The sequence below is a fragment of the Halichoeres trimaculatus genome, unplaced genomic scaffold (assembly GCF_033239565.1).
Source record: "Halichoeres trimaculatus isolate MK-OKI-2021-1 unplaced genomic scaffold, fHalTri1.1 fHalTri1_scaffold_13, whole genome shotgun sequence".
Classification (NCBI taxonomy): domain Eukaryota; kingdom Metazoa; phylum Chordata; class Actinopteri; order Labriformes; family Labridae; genus Halichoeres; species Halichoeres trimaculatus.
In genome coordinates, this window is record NW_027437191.1 from 11251953 (window position 1) to 11271071 (window position 19119).

Below are 19119 nucleotides of genomic sequence, written 5' to 3' on the forward strand. Positions count from 1 at the left end.
CTTTATATCTCTACCTTTCTTTGTTCAAGAAAACGTTTAAGTTAAGTATTTATTTGTCGTAGAGTTATTCTTTGTGATGTGACAACAATAAAACTTTGAAAACTCAGTTTGTGGTTTAGTGTCCAGAAGGTGAGCAGACTATCTGTTTAAGGTTCCTCACGGTCTGGTGCTTGGTCTGTAACGTTAATGAACCCTGATTATGAGGGGTGAGTATTGATAAACTGATGCATCGCAATATTTCCTAACCCAATTCAATATCAATTCAGCAAATGCTCTAAATCTCTTCACCTTCTGGCAAGTTGGGGGGGCTGTGTGTGTTATACGTGTTGAACAAGGGCCGCACAAGACCAATGACAACAGTAAAGCAGCTAGGGCTGAAACAATTCCTCGAAAAATTTGAGTAACTCTGCAGCAGCTCTCTCTTCTTTGTCCATTTCTTGTAATTATTTTGTCTCTTTTTTCTTCATCTTTGTATTTGGAGTGGATCATTACTTTGTATGGCTCATTTGTTGGTCATGGACACCAAACTTTTTGTGGCTTCAGTGATATTTTTACTACTTTTTCTACTGTGTTTGTCTGGAGATCCTACATGTAACCATAGCTGCATTGTTTACATGTGAACTCAGCTGTTAGCAGCCTCTAGCATGTCAATGCTAACTGGTGCAAGGCCTGATGTCTTCCCACAAGGTGAGGAGAATGAGGTGAGGACGACATGCTGGTTCTCAGGTGTGAGCTAAGAAGTGAGGACATGGACCTGTCCGTCCATCAATCGTTATTGGGAACGTAAGATCTATCTCCAATAAGATGGATGAGCTAGCCATGCTAACCCAGAGGGAATACCAGAGGGCAGAGTAACATCATGCTACTCACAGACATAGTTAAAAGAGCTAACACCAGACACAAACGCCACAGAGCTTGTGATTTGAAAATTGCATTCTATTACATTGTGATGTCGGTTTCAGTTTGATTAATTGTTCAGCCCTACTTTCAGTCACAGTAAACGGGTTTGTGCTTTCTTTGGAAAATCTGACCTGACCACACTTACTGAGAAATTTCATTTAGAAATAACTGATTTTGGCACTGATAATCTCGTTTCAAATTGTGGATAATGAACAGGCAATTATACCAAGTGAGACTATTTCAAGATCACTTATAAACTTCACACGGGGCCTTCAAAGGAGCCTTAGAGGTGCTTTTTCTATCGAAAGAGCTGTTCAGTTTACGACTTTCCTTTACGTAAAATGACACGGTTTGAATCTGGTTGTCTCTCTTGATCGCATGTAACCAATCAGAAAGGCTTTATCACGGTCACGTGGGGGAAACTGACGGCTGCTCAGCTGCATTTTTTTGTGGATTCTGGTAACTTGGTTTGGTCAAATGTGTACATTCATTAAAACACAAAGCCTCACCGCAGTGTGCCTGTTTTCAACAACACACACGCATGTTTCCTGCCTTCACATTTTTGTGTGGTGACTGTACTGTTAAGTCCTTGTGTGTGGATGCTGATTCGAAGTGTGCGTGTTTCAGCTGTGGGCCTCAGCGGTTCACTTGTTTATAAGTGCTGGGAGCTGAAACCCAGAGGAATCTGTTCCAGAGAGTTTGAGAGGAAGAAAATGTGACCAAAAGAAAAAAAAAAAAAAAAGCTCAACAACATGAAACGTGAGGAGAAAATGCCCTTAAAACACATCTGTGGAGCCCGCAGAAAAGCAGACGTGACTCAGTAGCTCACTGTTATTGAACAACTTTGACATTCGTGCTTTTGTTCTTGAGCCAGACTCTGGAAACACGGCAGAGGGAAGAGGGAGCACAATCATGTTCCATTTCCAGAGACGGCAGCCTCATTACAGTCCTCAGTCAGATTAGTGCACATTAGCTGATGCTGCGCTGCCTCTTTGTCTTTGCAGATACTTCAGAGATGTGATGTCACGGTGAAATGTGGATTTCCACTTGTTAAGTCCTTGACTGGTGTAATCTCGTCCTGTTGACCCTCCTCATCTGCTTGTTAACCCTACACTGAACACGCCAGCTGCTATCTTCCTCCTTTTCTCTCCACACAGCCCACACCACTGTATTTTCTGACTCGAGGGCTGACTTAAAGAGGGGCTTTGACGTGATAAAAGCATATTTACACAGGTAGAAATGGCTGTCTGACTTGTCATAAAGGAGAGGATTACTCAGGTTAGCAATTACAGCTGCCTGGATAAGATTAAATATGCTGAAAACGGAGTCTTTTGAAAATATAATTAGCTCAATTATAGGAAAACTGAGGGGATGAACTGTGGTCACTTAAAACGCTGAATGTTGATACAGGATTTTAGACTGGGTGAACAGACAGAATCTTTTGGGTATTTTATACTTTACAATGTGATAACAACATCCAACAGCTGACAAGTCAAAACTGTAGGCTGCCCAAGTTTAACAACGGGATCCTTTATTTACTGCTAAGGGATGCTATGATCAAAGATTTCCAACAGAAATTGCAAACGGATTTATCAGACCACTGGGCCTATCTTTAACAAACTTAATTTCTGTTAAGACTTTAAAATTTTGAAATGACTTTAATGACTTAAACAAACAGGACCATTAGTCCTTACGCTCTGTTATGGAACATTGAATGAAAATGGAAATAATCTTCCAGTTAACTAATTACACCATAATAGAGACACAGGTGCAGATTACGTCATAATCAAGTAGAGCCTCCTGGAAAACCCCGTCAAAAATTTGAACTGCGCATCAATAAACCTGGTAAGCGTAACTGTGGCTGAGAGAAGATCAAGAAAAACATTTTTTTAGCCTGAGAAGTGGAGTTTATATTCTAATAATACAGCTGGATGAAAAGCTGTTATCAGTGAGTCAATCAGGTAAACAAAGAGGAAGAGAAAGAGAAAATTTGGCGATCTTTAACAGAGTAAATGGGTATGGTATGGACCGCACAGTAGAAAACATCAATAAGTGCTGCAGCAATGCTCCAGTACATCCAGTTCATGAACTGGATATAACATATCATTACACCTGGGAGGACCCAGACATATAGAAGCAAATAGCAGATCAAACTTTTAAAACTGACGGCAGCAAGCCTCGATTGTTTGTCTCCCTTATCTCATCTGTTCACTGAAAAAAAATGTCTCCTAAATCTAAAGTTGCTGTATGGCTACACATCGTCACCTTTCCAAAGGATTGTCCACTATATTTGCATGTTTCGTATAAAACGGTAACGAATCGCGCGATGTCTGCCTTTAAACAGTTGAACAGGCACTGTAATCCTGCCGTTGGCGCCTGTAATGGTGGGGTATACCTCCATTAAAGCAAACACTCTTTTGGGACGTTAACCTGGCTCATGCATACTGCTGATCAACATTTTTTTAGCCGTTAGTACAAATGGTCTATTTTCTCCGCTAATGGCCTGTCATGCATACAGGCCCTAGTGTTTGATTTTCATTTGTGTCCCATGTAAACAGAGATTTCTTCAGACTGTCTGTAACTTTTAACAATGTTACTAACCAGCTATAGTTAACCTTGGTAACTGGGAGATGGTCAGGAGAGTTTTTTTTTTTTTAATTTCTCAAATACTCTGTTTTCTTTCTTTCTTTCTTTCTTTCTTTCTTTCTTTCTTTCTTTCTTTCTTTCTTTCTTTCTTTTTGCTGGGATCAAATCTCTCAGTTTAGAAACTTGGTGTTAACTCTAAGCTGTTAAATAAAACATGAGATTTTAATGTTTTTTTCAATATCAACACAATTTTTTTTATTATTATTATTATCATTAATATTTCATTATTTTTATTAAATTCTGTACTACAATATTTTTTTTCTGTGAACATAATTTTAGTTCTTAAAATAAAACACCAGATGGTTTTAAGTTAATGGACAGGTGGCTGTGAAAGAGAGTATTTTTACTTAAGTTACAGACACCTTGTCAGAGCCCGAAACGCAATGCTCTAAAATGTAACAACTTTAAATGAAATAATATAAATAATATACAGCAAGTTCTTACATTCTTGGTTTCATTTATTTATTCATTATATTTATTTTTTTGTGTTCAGCACTTTTTTTTTTTACATATTGGGTCAGTTATTGCATTTCAGGCTTCAACAAATATTTAAATAGTGTCATCACGTTTTGGGCTCTGACTTGCCTTTGATTGAAAACATATGATGAAGAAAGTCTATGTTGGTTTAAAAAATTCGACTAATGAGAATTACATTTTACTATTTCATATCTCATTCCATTTTCTCCAACTCATAATTACTATATGAACATTTTTGTCAAGGGTGTTCACTTTCACACACACACACACACACACACACACACACACACACACACACACACACACACACACACACACACACACACGCACGCGCACACACACACACACACACACACACACACACACACACACACACACACACACACACACACAAGGGAGACATGCGTATCTGCTGAGAATAGAAATGGAAAATGGGAAATGAGAGGAGAATATTTTCATCCTCTTCATTAATGTTAATGAGGCTCTGAGTGAGGAACCGACTTGACTTCAAAGACGACCAGAACAGCTCCAGGGGCCGTGCAGCTGTGATGATGTCACATCCTGTCAGGGTAGGTTGGTTGGGGTGTGTGTGTGTATGGAGAGCAACAGAGGAAACAAGAGGAGAGGAGGCAAGAGGAGGAAGCAGGATGCTAACACTAAGGTGCCCCTAAAAGTTCTGATAACACATTTACTACAAGGTTACAAACCCTAAGGACTCAGATTATATTAAACCCAGTTAAACACCACTGTAACCAGGAACAGTGAGCACCTCTGTTGCTGACGGGCCAAAGCTACATGAGTAACTGACTGATGTGTCTAAAAACAGAAATAAAGGAAAACTCTTTCATTGTGTGTGTGCCAAAAACGAACCCCAGGGACAAATGATGACTTCATATTTCTCCATGCCAGCTCCACATCTCCTTCTGAGTCAAATGAAAGCTGTGTGTGAGTGTGTTGAAAATAACTGTGGATCTGAAGTTGTGCAGATCCATGTTATGAGGAGTGTTTCAAAGTATTTCTGCATGACAAAAAAAACACACTCACACAGACAAAGGGGAAAGACGAGTGAAAACACTCCCTATAATTTCTTTAAATCATTGTTTCCTTTATAAAACCAGCACTACATTTCCTCTAACAGTGTCCCATGACGTAACTAACTGCCTTCTGTTCTGGTCAGCTTCACCTTCTCCATTTCTGACATTTCATCCAAAAGAGACAAAGTGACAACAAAAAGGTCTTTGCCCTTGCCACACTCAGCGTTTTGACTTTGCTCTGTGATAAGAATAGATTTTGTAGTACCTGAGTCACTGCAGAGGTATTTCTTTCTCTAAATGTCTCCATCCTTCTCAGCTGACTCACTCTCTCTGCAGTTTGGCCTTTTTCAGCATGAACTCATCTGACAAGAGACTGACTGAGCCGGGAGAGGATGATAAATCCTCTGAGCTGAAGCAACACGAAAGAAAAAAAAAAAAGTAGAGATGTTGGACTAAGCTCTTCCTAAACTTGGGTGGGGGAGTCCCCGCTAAAACCAGGAGAGCAGAATGTTTACTGAGAGATGACTTAAAGTTTGTTTGAGAAGGAATGCAGCTGGTTTGGACGCACAGAGGAGCTTTGTTACAGAGCATCAGAGCCACATCTCCCAGTGTGGTTTTATTCTTCAAAGTGATTCATTTCCCTCTGCACTGATTTTCCCTCTCTCCTCCTGTCTCCTCTGTCCTTCTCTCCTTCACATTAATCAGCTATCACTTATGGTGCTGTGTGGTCAGAGCACGCAGAGAGCCTCCAGCTCATATGGAAGTGATCAGCGCAGGCGGAGAGGAACAGCGGAGGCCCCACAGACAGCAGAAAGTCCCTGTTATAGGTACTGAGCCTGTGGAGGGAAGTGGAGGCCAAAGTGGGCTCAAGAGATCATCAAAGGTTTTTGAATTGATTCAGATTTTCCAGAAAACTGCGGTCAGTTAATTTCAGCTTCACTGAAGACACAACACAGCTCCTGTGTTTCAATATAACATGTTTATGTCTTTAAAGAGGGGATATTGTGCTTTCTTATGATTTATATTTCAATAGAATAGAATAGAAAATACTTTATTTATCCCAGAGGGAAAATTCAGGAGGAGTCACAGCAGCAATCGAGAAAAACAAAAGTAAGAAAGTGTATGGAAAGTGCAAAAAGGTCCATAAGAAAATAGATGATGACAGCTTGTCCATCATTGTCCAGTTCAGCCAGCCTCCACCTCCACAGGGTCCAGGACTGAGCTTCTTCAGCAGTCTGTTCAGTCTCTGTCTTCATTAGCCATGTCTGTGAATAGCATGATGCTACTCTACCTTCTGGTAGTCCCTCTGTTGCTGGGTTAGCATGGCTAGCTTGTCCATCTTATTGGAGATAGATCTTATGTTCCCAACAACGATGGATGGAAGGACAGGTTGATGTCATCACTTCTTAGCTCACACCTGAGAACCAGCACGTCATCCTCACCTTCTTCTCCTCACCTCGTGGGAAGACATTAGGCCTTGCAACAGTTAGCATTGACATGCTAAAGGCTTCTAGGAGCTGATTTTACTTTTAAACAATACAGCCATGTTTACATGTAGGCTCTCCAGACAAACAAAGGAGCAAAAGTAGTAAAAAATATTACTGAAGACAAAACCAGTTTGGTATCCATGACCAACAAATTAACCAAACAAAGTAATGATCCACCCCAAATGCAGAGATACCTAGAGAGATAGAAAAAACAACAAGAAACGGACAAGGAAGAGCAAGCTTGTTGTTTTCTGAAACTCCGACCAAAGTTAAGATTACACAGTTTTCATGGTTTTGTGTAGAGGCCAGAAAACAAAGTGTTGAGTTCTCAAACCTCACGGATGAATGACAGGGGCTTATTCTGATTGGCTGCTATGGGTTGTTCATCTGAAAAACGCCCAAATTTGGGTTTGGTATGCTTCGAGACGCACTTAGCAGCGGATTTGCCCGGTGAGTGTGGACAAAAGTATTTTTAAAAACAAACTGAGGAAAATACCCGGCTATGTGTTCAAGGCTTAAGCCTCCCTGCTTCACAAGCCCCCTTCCCTCTAATTAGCCAGCCCTCTGGAGGCAGAGCTTTGGGCAGGCCTTGGTGTTTGAGGCCCACCACTCCAATGTGTCATGGAGATGTTTATCTTGTGTGGATTTGAGGAAAATTTTGTCAGATTTTCTAGAGCAGAGCATCTAGATCAGTTCACAGATGTCTTGAGAGATATAATGGAACATGTGGATATGTAGAGGTTTTAATATCTGCACAGTTTTAGTCTGAACATCCAGCTTTGTTACTTTATATCAGTGTTTATAACACAGGAAAGGAAAATACTCCCTTTTTAAGTCTTTGACCAAATGTCAGTTTAAAGTTTTAGTCTCATTCTCTTTTGAGAATCTGAAATATGCAGATATTCCCATTTCAGCTGACAAAAGTGGAACAAGGTATTGCTTGATTGAGGGAAAAGAAATTTCAGCAGTAAACATCTGAAGAGAACAATTCAGCAAATCAAAGCTTGAAGCCATCAATAAGCTACGCTGCTCACATTCAGTGATACTCATCCACAGTCCCACATTCCTAAACTGAACTCTCCATCACCTCTCTTCCCAACTGTGCTCCCTTTTTATAGAACTACAAACTGAATCGTCACCCTGGCAACACAGCCCTACAGGGGCGGGGCTTTGTCCACAGAAGAGAAAGGTTGTAGAAAGGCGAGAGCAGGAGAATAGACGTGCACAGGTGTGTCCACTTACACTTCTTAACCACTCATTTATGTGCAGCTGTTTGTAAGAGGTGTCATATAAAACCTATTAACATAAACACAAACCGTGGAGCAGCCATGAGAAAATACCCTCCACTCACACATATGAGTCATCCACTGGAGCAGATGGTGGGAGAGAAATAGACAGATCAGCGCGTGACATGAATACAGTAGAAACACCTGAAGTGTGACAAGGAGACCATTGCTATTATATATATATATATATATATATATATATATATATATATATATATATCTTTCCGTTGCTAGGCGCTACCCAAGTAGCTGCCTGTTGCAGCAGCTCTCTCGTCTTTGTCCGTTTCTTGTATTTTTTTCGTCTCTTTTTCGTCATCTTTGTATTTGGAGTGGATCATCACTTTGTATGGTTCATTGTCTGTCACAGACACCAAACTTTTTGTGGCTTCGGCGATATTTTTACTACTTTTCTCCTGTGTTTGTCTGGAGATCCTACATGTAACCATGGCTGCATTGTTTACATGCGAAATTAGCTGTTAGCAGCCTGTAGCATGTCAATGCTAACTAGTGTAGGGCTTGATGATTTCCCTCGAGCTGAGGAGGAGGAGGTGAGGACGACGTGCTGGTTCTCAGATGTGAGCTGGGAGGTGACGACGTGGACCTGTCCTTCCATCCATCGTTGTTGGGAACGTGGGATCTAGCCCCGGGGGATGGACGAGCTAGTTGTGCTAACCCAGCGGCATCGTGCTGTTCACGGACGTGGCTGACGGAGCTGACATCGGACGCCGCGACACATCGGAGGAGCTTCGCCTGCTGTGAGCAGGCAGGATCCAGGAGACAGAGACTGAACAGACTGCTGGGGAGGCTCAGTCCTGGACCCTGTGGAGGTGGAGGCTGGCTGGGCTGGAGAGTTGTGGACGAGTGGTGGACGGGATGTCGTCATCTAATTTCTTATGGACATTGTTGCACTTTCTATACTCTTTCTTACTTTTGTTTTCTTAAATGCTGCGGTGACTCCTGAATTTCCCCTCGGGGATAAATAAAGTATTGTCTATTCTATTCTATTCTATTCTATTCTATATATATATATATATTGTGCGTGTGCGTGATAATGAATCTCAGCCCTGTCACAGTTTGGTCATTAGTTTCAGCAGGATTCAATATCACTTAATATCACGTGCCGTCACTCTCACAGGGATCCCTCAACACCTACACTCTCAAACTGAGACTCAAACTGACAACGTACTACAGCAAATTGTTAATGAGGAGCTCATCAGGAGCAGACAGCATGAAAAACATGTCAGAGCTTCACACTGGGTTTTATGAATGTCTTGACTGTACCAGCTGTTATGTAATATTCTGTTCATCTACTGTCCTCAAATGTAAACTGACAACTTTTTACTTTTAACTCACTCTGGTTCTTTTTATGTATTCCAACCATGTGGACAAAACCATCTTTAAAGAGACACTATTTTCAACCTCAACGTTGAAATGATCTAATATTTGCATTTAACTGATCCTCTGCATGAATACCAAAAAGCAGAGGTCTTTGCACCTTATTGATTCAAATAATGTTGTACTTCCAGGAGTCTAGGGATGGGTACCGAATTAGGTACTCCTATAGGTACTGACAGAATTCTGTCAAAAGTACCGGATATTGATTCACGTAGAATCAAAAGGTACCATGCTTAGGTACCTTAATACATCCTTGTGACAGTGAGGGAGTGGAAGAGAAGGTGATTTTCCATGCTGGACAAGAACACAGCATAGCAAGGTTCTATATGGAAGAATAAGTATGTCAAATTGAAAAAAAACATTCTTGGTCATTGAGTATTGAGTACCAGTACTGATTGCCAGGTACCGGGCATTGGTAGTGGTTTTAAAAGTAAAAGGTACCCATCTCTACAGGAGTCTACAATAAACTTTATCAAATAATTATCCTCAGAAGCCCTGAAAACAGCTTGATGTGTTGTTTCTTTGTGTCCTGTGTTCAAAGATCTCAGTTATTTATTGACTAACCAGTTGGACACCCTCACCCTCACTAGTTGGCAACACAATTAAAAGTCAGTTGATGATTTTTGGATATAGTTTCACCCCTCTAGGCCAGAAATGCTAGTCAAGTCTAGTAGTGCAGGGGTTCGCAAACATTCAGCCTGACCCCCAAAAAGTGATAGCTGCGCTCCATGAGGTTCACTCTTGCACAGGCAGCCTGGGTTTGAATGAAAACCCACATGTCTGTCCCCACTCTGGCCCCTTTCCCTGCTCTATCCCCTGTCCAAGATTGACTTAAATATTTTCTGTCTGCATGGTATCATATAAAGCTTTATCCAATCGCTGAATAGACGCCAGTGACTATCGAATGGTCTTGTGGTAACACCAACCTGCAAGTCATTGAGAGCCTCTATTTAGCCTTAAATAAATAAATAAAATAAATAAATAGACCCAGTTTTATCATTTTTTTTAAATCTGACCTTTACCTTGCCTATAAACTACCTGGTTGGCACCTGGTGCGATTTGCGATTAGGTGGACAATATTGCGATTGCGATTGTGCTTGCGATTTAATAAAAAAAGTTGTGTCATGATGAGTATATAGACTTGATTGGTTATCCTGGAGAAAAATATGAATTGCATGTGCTGACATTGCGATTGCGATTGCGATAATCGTGCAGCCCTAGTTGGAGCTAGCAAAAAAAAAAAACTTGACACATGGTTTCTGATTTTTATCAAATAAATTTCAGGGCCTTTTATCATTGGGAGGAATTACTGGTTGGTAAATAAACCAACAACCTGCATATTTGATCAGACAACAAAAGACAACATAATACAAGTCAGCAATATATACATAAAAATAAAATCCTCTTGAATTTGACTATCCAATGCTTTTTGTGAGAACCAACCTGAGAGACAAAAGTTCAACTACTTATACCCCAACAAGAAAACTATCAAGGTTGAAGAGTTTGTTCTGCACTTTTAATTTGATCTGCAGTTGGGCAGAAATAGAAATCCTTTGTCGGTCCTCGTTCTCATCAAAGAAACTTGAAGAAGGTGGAAAACATTCAGCCTGGCCTGACCTCTACACTACAGTAAAGACGGGTTTTGTTCTCTAATTGTATCTTAGTCACCTAACACAGGTCACTATGGTGTGAAACACTATTACCAGATAATTACAGCAGGCCTCCAACAGGCCGGTTCAATCACATGGCTCGTTCAAGGAGCAGTTGAGCCCGATACACAGAATCCATTTGGATTCAATTAAGTCCTGAGCTGCTCACTCAAAGAAACCATTAGAGGACTGAAGAGGCAGATCCCCAAAGGAACGATCCACAGGTGGCTCCCACTCACACCGCCTTTAATGGCTCTGCCCTTTTTCAGCGCCATGGTTACCGAAGAGGTGGGATCAGCCCCTGGAGAGCAGGACTGGAATCCCTTTCACATATTCATCCAAACAGTTGAATGAAATGATACACTTCGTCGCTGGTGACAAATGAGTCACAGAAAAAGTTTAGAAACCCTGGTTTCATGATGTGGAATCACTGCAGGGGAAATACTTTGGCAGCTTCTCTCACACAATAGAGAAGTACAGTAAGCAGTTACAAAACGAGGAACAGAATCACACCTGATATCACAGAGATATGAAAGAGCTCTTTTCACTCTGAACAGAAATAGAAAACTGATAACATACGTGTTTGCGGAAGCTTATGAGTTTGCCAACATCTCCTGTGAAAACAGACTTCCCTCCACAGTCACATGAGAGGAAATGTGGTAGCTGGCATGTTTGGGTCACGCTGCATTAAACTGTGCACAGCTCCACACTCACAAAGGTGACCTGCAGGGTGTTAGAGGGTCCAGAGTGCAGACTGTTGTGTTAACTGGAGACCTGGCACATTTTACAAGAGTCCAGGCACGTTCCCACTCACACAGAGACAGGGGACACATTGACAACAGAGCAGGTCTGGACCGGACTGGGCAGCACCCTGCGCTCACTCACAGTTTATAATCCTGGGACACCAACAATTGAAGCTTTCAGATGGACAACTTTACTGGCCTGTTTGAACACAGTGTTCGATTAAAGCCAAATGTTCCTCTGGGATCATTAAATAAACTTTCCTGATGGGAGGATTGTCTCTTATGGGCTACCATAGGAGACTTGTGGGAAACTTTAACAGAATAAAAGTGTCTTGTTGTATGTTACCTCTGGTTGGAAAAAAAACAGCCCTCAACAACCATGACTAAAACTGTCAATAAATACAGTTATGCTGCCTGAGTCTTCAGTGGCAACATGAGGTCAGAATCAAACATGAGAAAAAAAACTGATCATACACTTTGAAACATTCAAATTTTCAGGTTTTCATTTTAAAGGTATTTCTCAGTATTTAAAGATTAGCAGTAAAAAGTGCATTTGATATAAACAGCAACCTCCGGTCAAAGAATATGAGACAATGCAGAAGTGCTAAAATCTGCAGTTTCTTGAGTGTCCGCTTGAGGCTGGCTCCAGACATACCTGAAATCACATACACACCAGGCCAAAAAAAGCCGTTTTCAAAGTATAAATTAACCTATTTACAGCCTGGTTCAAAAGAACGTCTCCTGTCTGAGTCGCTAATTTTACTACCGGCACACACTGTACGGGGATGAATTTTTTTCCAACTTGGCAGTTCAGAGGATATTAAGACCACAAGCTCGCCCAATCAGAGGCACAGCTGAGGGTCACATGACTGACAGGCGCCCTATGGTTGTACGCGAAGCCCTCGCCGCTACCAATATGGCCGTGATGGCTGACATGCTTCATTTTCCGTTTCAGTAACGGGTGATGTCAGGGAGACTACGTCCATGTTTTATACAGTGTATGATTTGATACGATGTGGTTCAGATGCCTGGTACCTGGCAATCGGTATTGGTACTCAGCGATACCAATTTTCGACACTTTGGTAATAAATATTGATTTTTCTAATAATGAAATTTCAGAGTTTTTCCAATTCGACACATTTGTCTTCAATATATAAACTTTCAATACTGTGTTCGAAATCATAAGGATGTGTCTAGGAAATAAACATGGTGCCTTGATTTTAAGTGAATCTGTACCTGGTACTACAAACAGAATTTGGTCGGTACCTATAAAAGAACCTGATTTGGTACCCATCTCTAGTTACACGTTACAGACACGTCTCAGAGCACCGGGCTGTGAGTAACACTTAACAGTCCACTCACCTTCTGGACACTAAACTACACTACATACTGAGTTCATAAAGTTTTATTGTTGTCATGTTTCAAACAGAAGCGCTCTATAAATAAATGAATTACCCTGTTTTGCACCCTGGGAAAATTTTTCTGCTCTACATTCATTTGTAAAACAAAAGCACACTTTGGTATCAGTCACGTCTGTATGACAGTGGGTGATGGTGCTCATGGGAAACTGAGTCTTTATCCCTAAAAAACCCTACCAATTCCAGCCAAAGGTGTCACTTAAGTCAAGACAGAGCTAGTAGTCCTCATAGCACAGTTAAACCCAGGGTGTTGTGATTTAATGTAAACACTTGCATCACTCATAATATTTGTGTTGTTTGTGGACACAGATGGCTCGACAGATGACCTAAGACAATGTATCGCCTCTGGCTGTAATTCATGCCTGTGTGAAGCATTAAGTATTAAGAATGGCTGCGGGCACTTTGCCAGAGAAGTTCAGACAGTGGGTCTTATTTTTTCTGCTTTGCCACCTTTTGTCCAGCCCATATCTCATATCTTCTGTGTAGCTGTGATTGCAAAAACAGAAACTCCCTTATGATTCTACATCACAAGTGACTGGTGTTTCAGGGCACTAGTGTGTTTTCTTCCAGTTGGGTCAGATGTCAGGTACTGACTGGATGGGTCTTTTTATTTAACAACCAAAAGGAAAGATCACAGCCAGGGAAATATCTTCACTTGGCACACCAAGCCAAATGAAGACGTTTTCTGACACTTTTGCAAACTGCATCAATTATTAAGGCGTCTTACTGAACACTACCATACAGACGATACATGCAGCAGTAAGGGCTGCAGCCTGGTGTATTCTAGGTAAGCCCTCAGGGTGACAGACACTCAGGCATGAGGAGGGAAATCCTTCAGAGAGTTCACTCAAGTAAGGAATATCTCTCTGCCGCAGCCGGCGTCCAGAAACAACGAGTCAAATCCAGTGATTCAGATAGTACAGACACAAACATACTGCAGCTTCTGTCTGGTAACACAACACAAACATTTCACACACAGAAATTCACACAAAAATCTATTTTATGCAGTTACTTTCTGATTAAGATGATTTTGATGGTCTGCTATGAATCCGTTTTTAATCCATCACACTAAAATGAAGCCATCTTTTTCCACTCTTCCTGTATCTCTGCAGTGAGGTTGCTGAGATGTGTCGAAGAGATGCCACAGACAGAGAAATTATACAACACTGATAATACAGACTACATCAATGTTCCACTGGATAGCTCATGATTAACATCAGCAGGAAAGTTCTGCATTAACCTAAAATGTTCTTATCATCACAGAGGTAAAATGTGGAACTGAGTTCAAACTTGAAGATGGGATCTCTTATTTTTTTACAAGAAGATCCAGGGACTTTGGGTACCTGGTAAAACATTCCCAGCGACAACATTGCCCCTGTTACCCACTGTTTGTCCGCATTTCTACTCGAGCCAAAGACCTGAGTAGATTATGTAAATCAGGCAGTGATGTATAGAGAAAAAAATGAAAATACTTGCAACAGACTGCCAGACCAGTAGAGGGCAGTAAGACAACAATGAAGGATGGGAAAAAAAACATCACAGAAGAAAGCCAAAACAAGCCAACGCTCTGCAGTGCGGCTCCACTGATATTTGCAGGTTTTGGTCATGCTTATTGCACTGCAGATGGGTTTGTTGTCATCTGGAAAGAAACAAGTGCTAGTGCTAAAGCTACCACCAGTATAAAATGGCAAACCACTCCACTGTTTGAAGCATGAGGATGGCAGAGAGCGACCGGTGTTTTGCCACAGAAAACAACCATGATGGTTGACATCTTTCATCAAGATTCACCGGTTTCCAACAGTTTTAGATTATCATTGAATACTTCTCTGATGGGGACATTCTGCCACATATAACACTAAACGAGGAAGCATTAATGAGGACTTCCTCTGCGTTTGAACTCGGGATGGGTTACATAGTTAGGTACTTCTATAGGTAGCAACCGAATCTCATCTGTAGTACCAGGTACCAGTTCACATGAAATCAAAAGGCACTATGTTTTGGTACCTAAACACATGCTTGTGACTGTGAGAAGGTGGAAGAGCAGGCAATTTTATATAGCACTGCAAGTTTATATTCTGAAGAATAAATATGTTAAATTGAAAAACTTTGGAATTTTATTATTAAAAAAATATGTATTTATTACCACATACAACACTCACAAAAGTACCGAAAACTGGTACCATGAAGTACCGATAGCAAGTACCAGCCATCGGTACAGTATTGTTTCAAATGTGAAAGGTACCCATCCCTAGTTTGAACAGCTGTTGTAAACTCGATATCAACTGACACGTTCAGCTGAAGGTCTCCAGTTTACAGGGTCACTCTTTAAACTGGAACACCAGGAGCTGACAGAGACACATTCATACTGTCAGACTCAAAGAAGACCATTGTTTAGGAGTTATTAAACCAAGTCAGTCCCAGGTGGGTGTGATCTTATCGTAGACGGATGGTGAAATAAAAACAAATTTATCACTCCAGAACTAAAATTAGTTTTAATGGTCGAAAAGTCCTGTGAGAGAATAAAGACAGAGCTGTGGCGTAAGGTTGAAGCTTTATATTTATGATAGAAACTAAAGTTTTTCCATTGTTTTTCTGTTCAATTACATCACTTGTAAATGACCAAAAGAAACTGACCCATGTGACAGAAGAGAGCAGGAAGCTGTGGCAGCTAAATGATCAACACGGAGCAGCAATAAAGACGCAGAGGATGAAGACACCGCAGAAGAGGAACCTACTTGTGAGACAGCAGGTACATACCGGTGGATTTCCATTTTGGAGGCCAGCACACATCTGTGAGTGAGGATGAAGCCAGAGGCTTTGGACTGAGGAGCCGGAGACTGGATCTGCATGGCTTCACACAGCTTGTTGGCTGCGACCTCCTCTATCAGCCTCCTCCTGCTTCTGCTCTCCAGTCCCGGGGTCTCCTCTCCTCCTCTCTTTGCTCGGTAGCCAAGGGAATCTCTCTGCTTTCTCTCACCTCTCTACCAAACAGCTTTCATCATCCGAAGCAAAGTGACAGCCGCCCCCGCCCCACTCCCTGCCTCCCACCTCCTCTCCTCAGAGCCCCCGCATCAGGGTGATTCCTTCTTTATGCATACGTGTGATGTCAGCCAGTCAGCCGGTGAGAGATCCAGCAAACAAGGGGGAACCATCCAGACAGTCAGCCAGCTGTGTTCCTCCCATGGCAGCAGCACCAGCCAGCAAACACACACACCGTTCAATCCTGGCTTTCTGCCGCTGTGGCGACAGCAGGGGTATCCAGGCAACAGGCTCCTGCTCCAGCACAGCCCGTTCCTGCGCTCTCTTGGCTCCGTGTTGGAGAGCTGTTGGGGGGAAAGCACCGCAGCGGTATCTAAGCTCAGCTCAGAAGGGTTCACGTAGAGGTGGGGGGGTTTCCTTCTCTTCTCCTGCTCTCTGATGCTCTTCTCCTTTGCCCAGCTCCTTCTCTTACATCTGTCTCATACCTTTTGTCTCCCACTTGATCTCCCCCCTCTTTCATCTGCCCGTGGCTCCCCCCCTTTCTTCCTACCAGCTTTTATCACTGCGTCTCTCCACAGTCGCTCTGATTCTAACTTGCCACACACCCACCCAACTCATCTCTGGCGCTGCATCCAAAATAAATATGCTCGAGCGAGGAAGAGAGGAGAGAGTTGGGAAGGATGAGCAGTTGGAATTAGTGACGTTTGGTGGAAAAACAGCGAGGATTAGCGAGCGATCCCCGGCATGTGACAAACACAGTCCTGACAGGAGATATTCTCCTCACACACTTATAGCAGCACTGTGAGGCTTTACATCCAGGGTGTCATCTGCTCCATCTGTATGCAGCGTGTTACAGGGCTGTTCCCTTCAGACTAGTTTATTCCTGCCTTGCTCTTTTTATCCATCTGCACCCTGCTGAAGAAAACACATTCAGAGCTCTGACAACACAGCAGCGTGGAGGCAATAACAACCAGTGAAGCTACCAAACAACGAACACATCAGCCATCACTTTGTTTGCAGCTTTATAGTCACAACCCTGTTCCAAACCAGACCTCTTGGATAATGAGTCTTTAGAGGCAGGAAGAGGACTGCAGTCACTGCTTCAGTCACTGCTGTCTTTCTCTGGAGTGATCGGCATTTGAGCTACAATATCATCTAATGGTCACCGGCATCTATTCAACAACTGGCTGACCCCTTCACATACACAAAAACATACACGGCTAATCAATAGTGAAGCAAACTAATAATTCAATATTTTTTCTATTGGTTAAACATATTTTCATATAATTCAGAGACCTATACCTAGGGTTGGGTTCCCCACCTTGGTTCTTTTAAGGCACCAACTTCAACGTACCACGTTGGTACCACTTTGGTGGTACCAAGTAGCAAAACATGCCTCGTCTTTCGAGTTTCAGTACCCAAAGGGTTAATCACATGATCTGATAATGCCACCAATGATTGGCTGTAACATTACACGTAGTTGCAGCATACAGGTGTTGCCAACTTAGCAGCTCTGTCTCTAAATTAGGCAACTTTTCAGACCCCTCTAGCGTCTTTTTTTGAATATTTAGCCTATGTATGCATGCTTTTATTAACAATATTATGCAGCTGTGCTTTACAAACTTTTTTGTACAGATGTGCTCATTGTGTTGGTATGCATTGTTAGACACTTGAGGGGGGCTGGGGGCTGGGGGTTGGGGGTTGCATCCCTGCTCCGGCAGGTTGCAGCAGATTCTCAAACCTCCTAATTTTGCCTCATGCCAGAGCTGTGACGCATTAATTTATAAAAAACAAAAAACAAAACAAAACAAAAAACTAACCAAGTGGGCCAGGAAGTGCATGGAAACTATGTAAAACAGCCAGTGACTTTAAAATAAATCAAACTGTTGCAAAACGAGATCGTATTTAGCTCGACTACAAAACCATAATGACAACAGCCAGACCAGGAATCAACAGGTTTGAGGTTTTACAGCCCAAGATGAATGACGAGGGGATCATTAAGGGAAATGGGATTCAAAGGCACTCCTCGGTCTCCTGACTCCAGTTGTCAGGCAGTCCAGCAGCTGGTGTGAGCTGATGGATGAGAAAGCACGCAGTCAACACAAGGACAGCACGCTCCGTCCCCAGTGACTTTGTGCGTTGATTGGTGAGTGAAAGAAGCTAATCAGTGCAGCTACGATAGTGGAGGAAGTAAATAAGGTTGAAGCTTGGCTCGACTTTTATTCGCTTTCAGACAGACGTGAGTTAGCTTTCTGCTAACCAGGTGTGTGTGATTAGCTTGTGCTAACATGCCAAGTCAGGTGCACGGCTCTTGAGTCCCCCCCCAACGCAGAAGAGTGATGCTACTGGTGGTTGCTGGGCGAGTGAGTGCGTTCATGTAATCGTGATTGGAGGCTGTGGGTGTGTGCTGCCGCTGGCACTGAGCCAAGGAGGAGGAGCCCAGTTTGAATGTTGTGTTTACTAACAAGTAACAAGAAACTGTTCTGATTTATTCTGATTTAAAGGAACATTTAAAGACCTCTAAGCGAAATATCCATATTTGATGTCTCTCTTAGATTCTTTAAGTAAAAAAGTGAGCCACTGTGAAACTATGTCAGTGTCACAAACTCTTGCTGCTACATTTTGGCAGGTGGTTTCAGCCAGCTGACACGTGACTTCTCCTTTGACGGTGCAGTCTGAGACTTGGTATGGAGGGTTTACAGCCCTACAATGCATTTTTCTTTCTTAAACATTCTTCTAATCAATCACGTTATGAGATCTACAATGTTTTTTTCTGATTTTAAACAGTTAAGTCCACTTTTATTGTGCTCCATTCAGTTTTTTCCTCAGTGAGGCTCATTCTTCATTGTGGAGCTACGTGCAGCCACAGCTGTCACTGACAAAGGACACAGAACTGAACAAGTGTTTCTTCCAGGGTTTGAAGTAAATGTGATTCACCCTGAAGGCTACAAACTCATTCAAGTGTTGATGTAATTACTACCAATGCTCAAAACAAGGACCATTTCTCCTCCCATCGGACAGCAGCTGGCTCGGCAGGCATGAAATCAGCCCCGGGAAGGCAGCAAATTTTATCAGCATGTGTGAGAGGCTGCCATGTTTTCAGGG

General features: G+C 42.1%; 1 protein-coding gene across 4 annotated transcripts in view; it reads right to left on the reverse strand.

Moving 5' to 3' along the window:
- enah (ENAH actin regulator) overlaps positions 1 to 19119 on the reverse strand; it is a 181166-nt gene that overhangs the window by 100474 nt on the left and 61573 nt on the right. Inside the window, exon 1 of one of the 4 annotated variants that reach the window (XM_074684925.1) lies at positions 15793 to 16632. The exons of 1 other annotated variant lie outside the window; for it this stretch is intronic. In XM_074684925.1, coding sequence (XP_074541026.1) covers positions 15793 to 15884 — 92 coding nt within the window. In that variant the 5' untranslated portion in view covers positions 15885 to 16632. Of the gene's footprint in view, positions 1 to 15792; positions 16633 to 19119 lie in introns of those variants that run through there. 2 more of the 4 variants (XM_074684928.1, XM_074684929.1) reach the window with 2 other exon arrangements.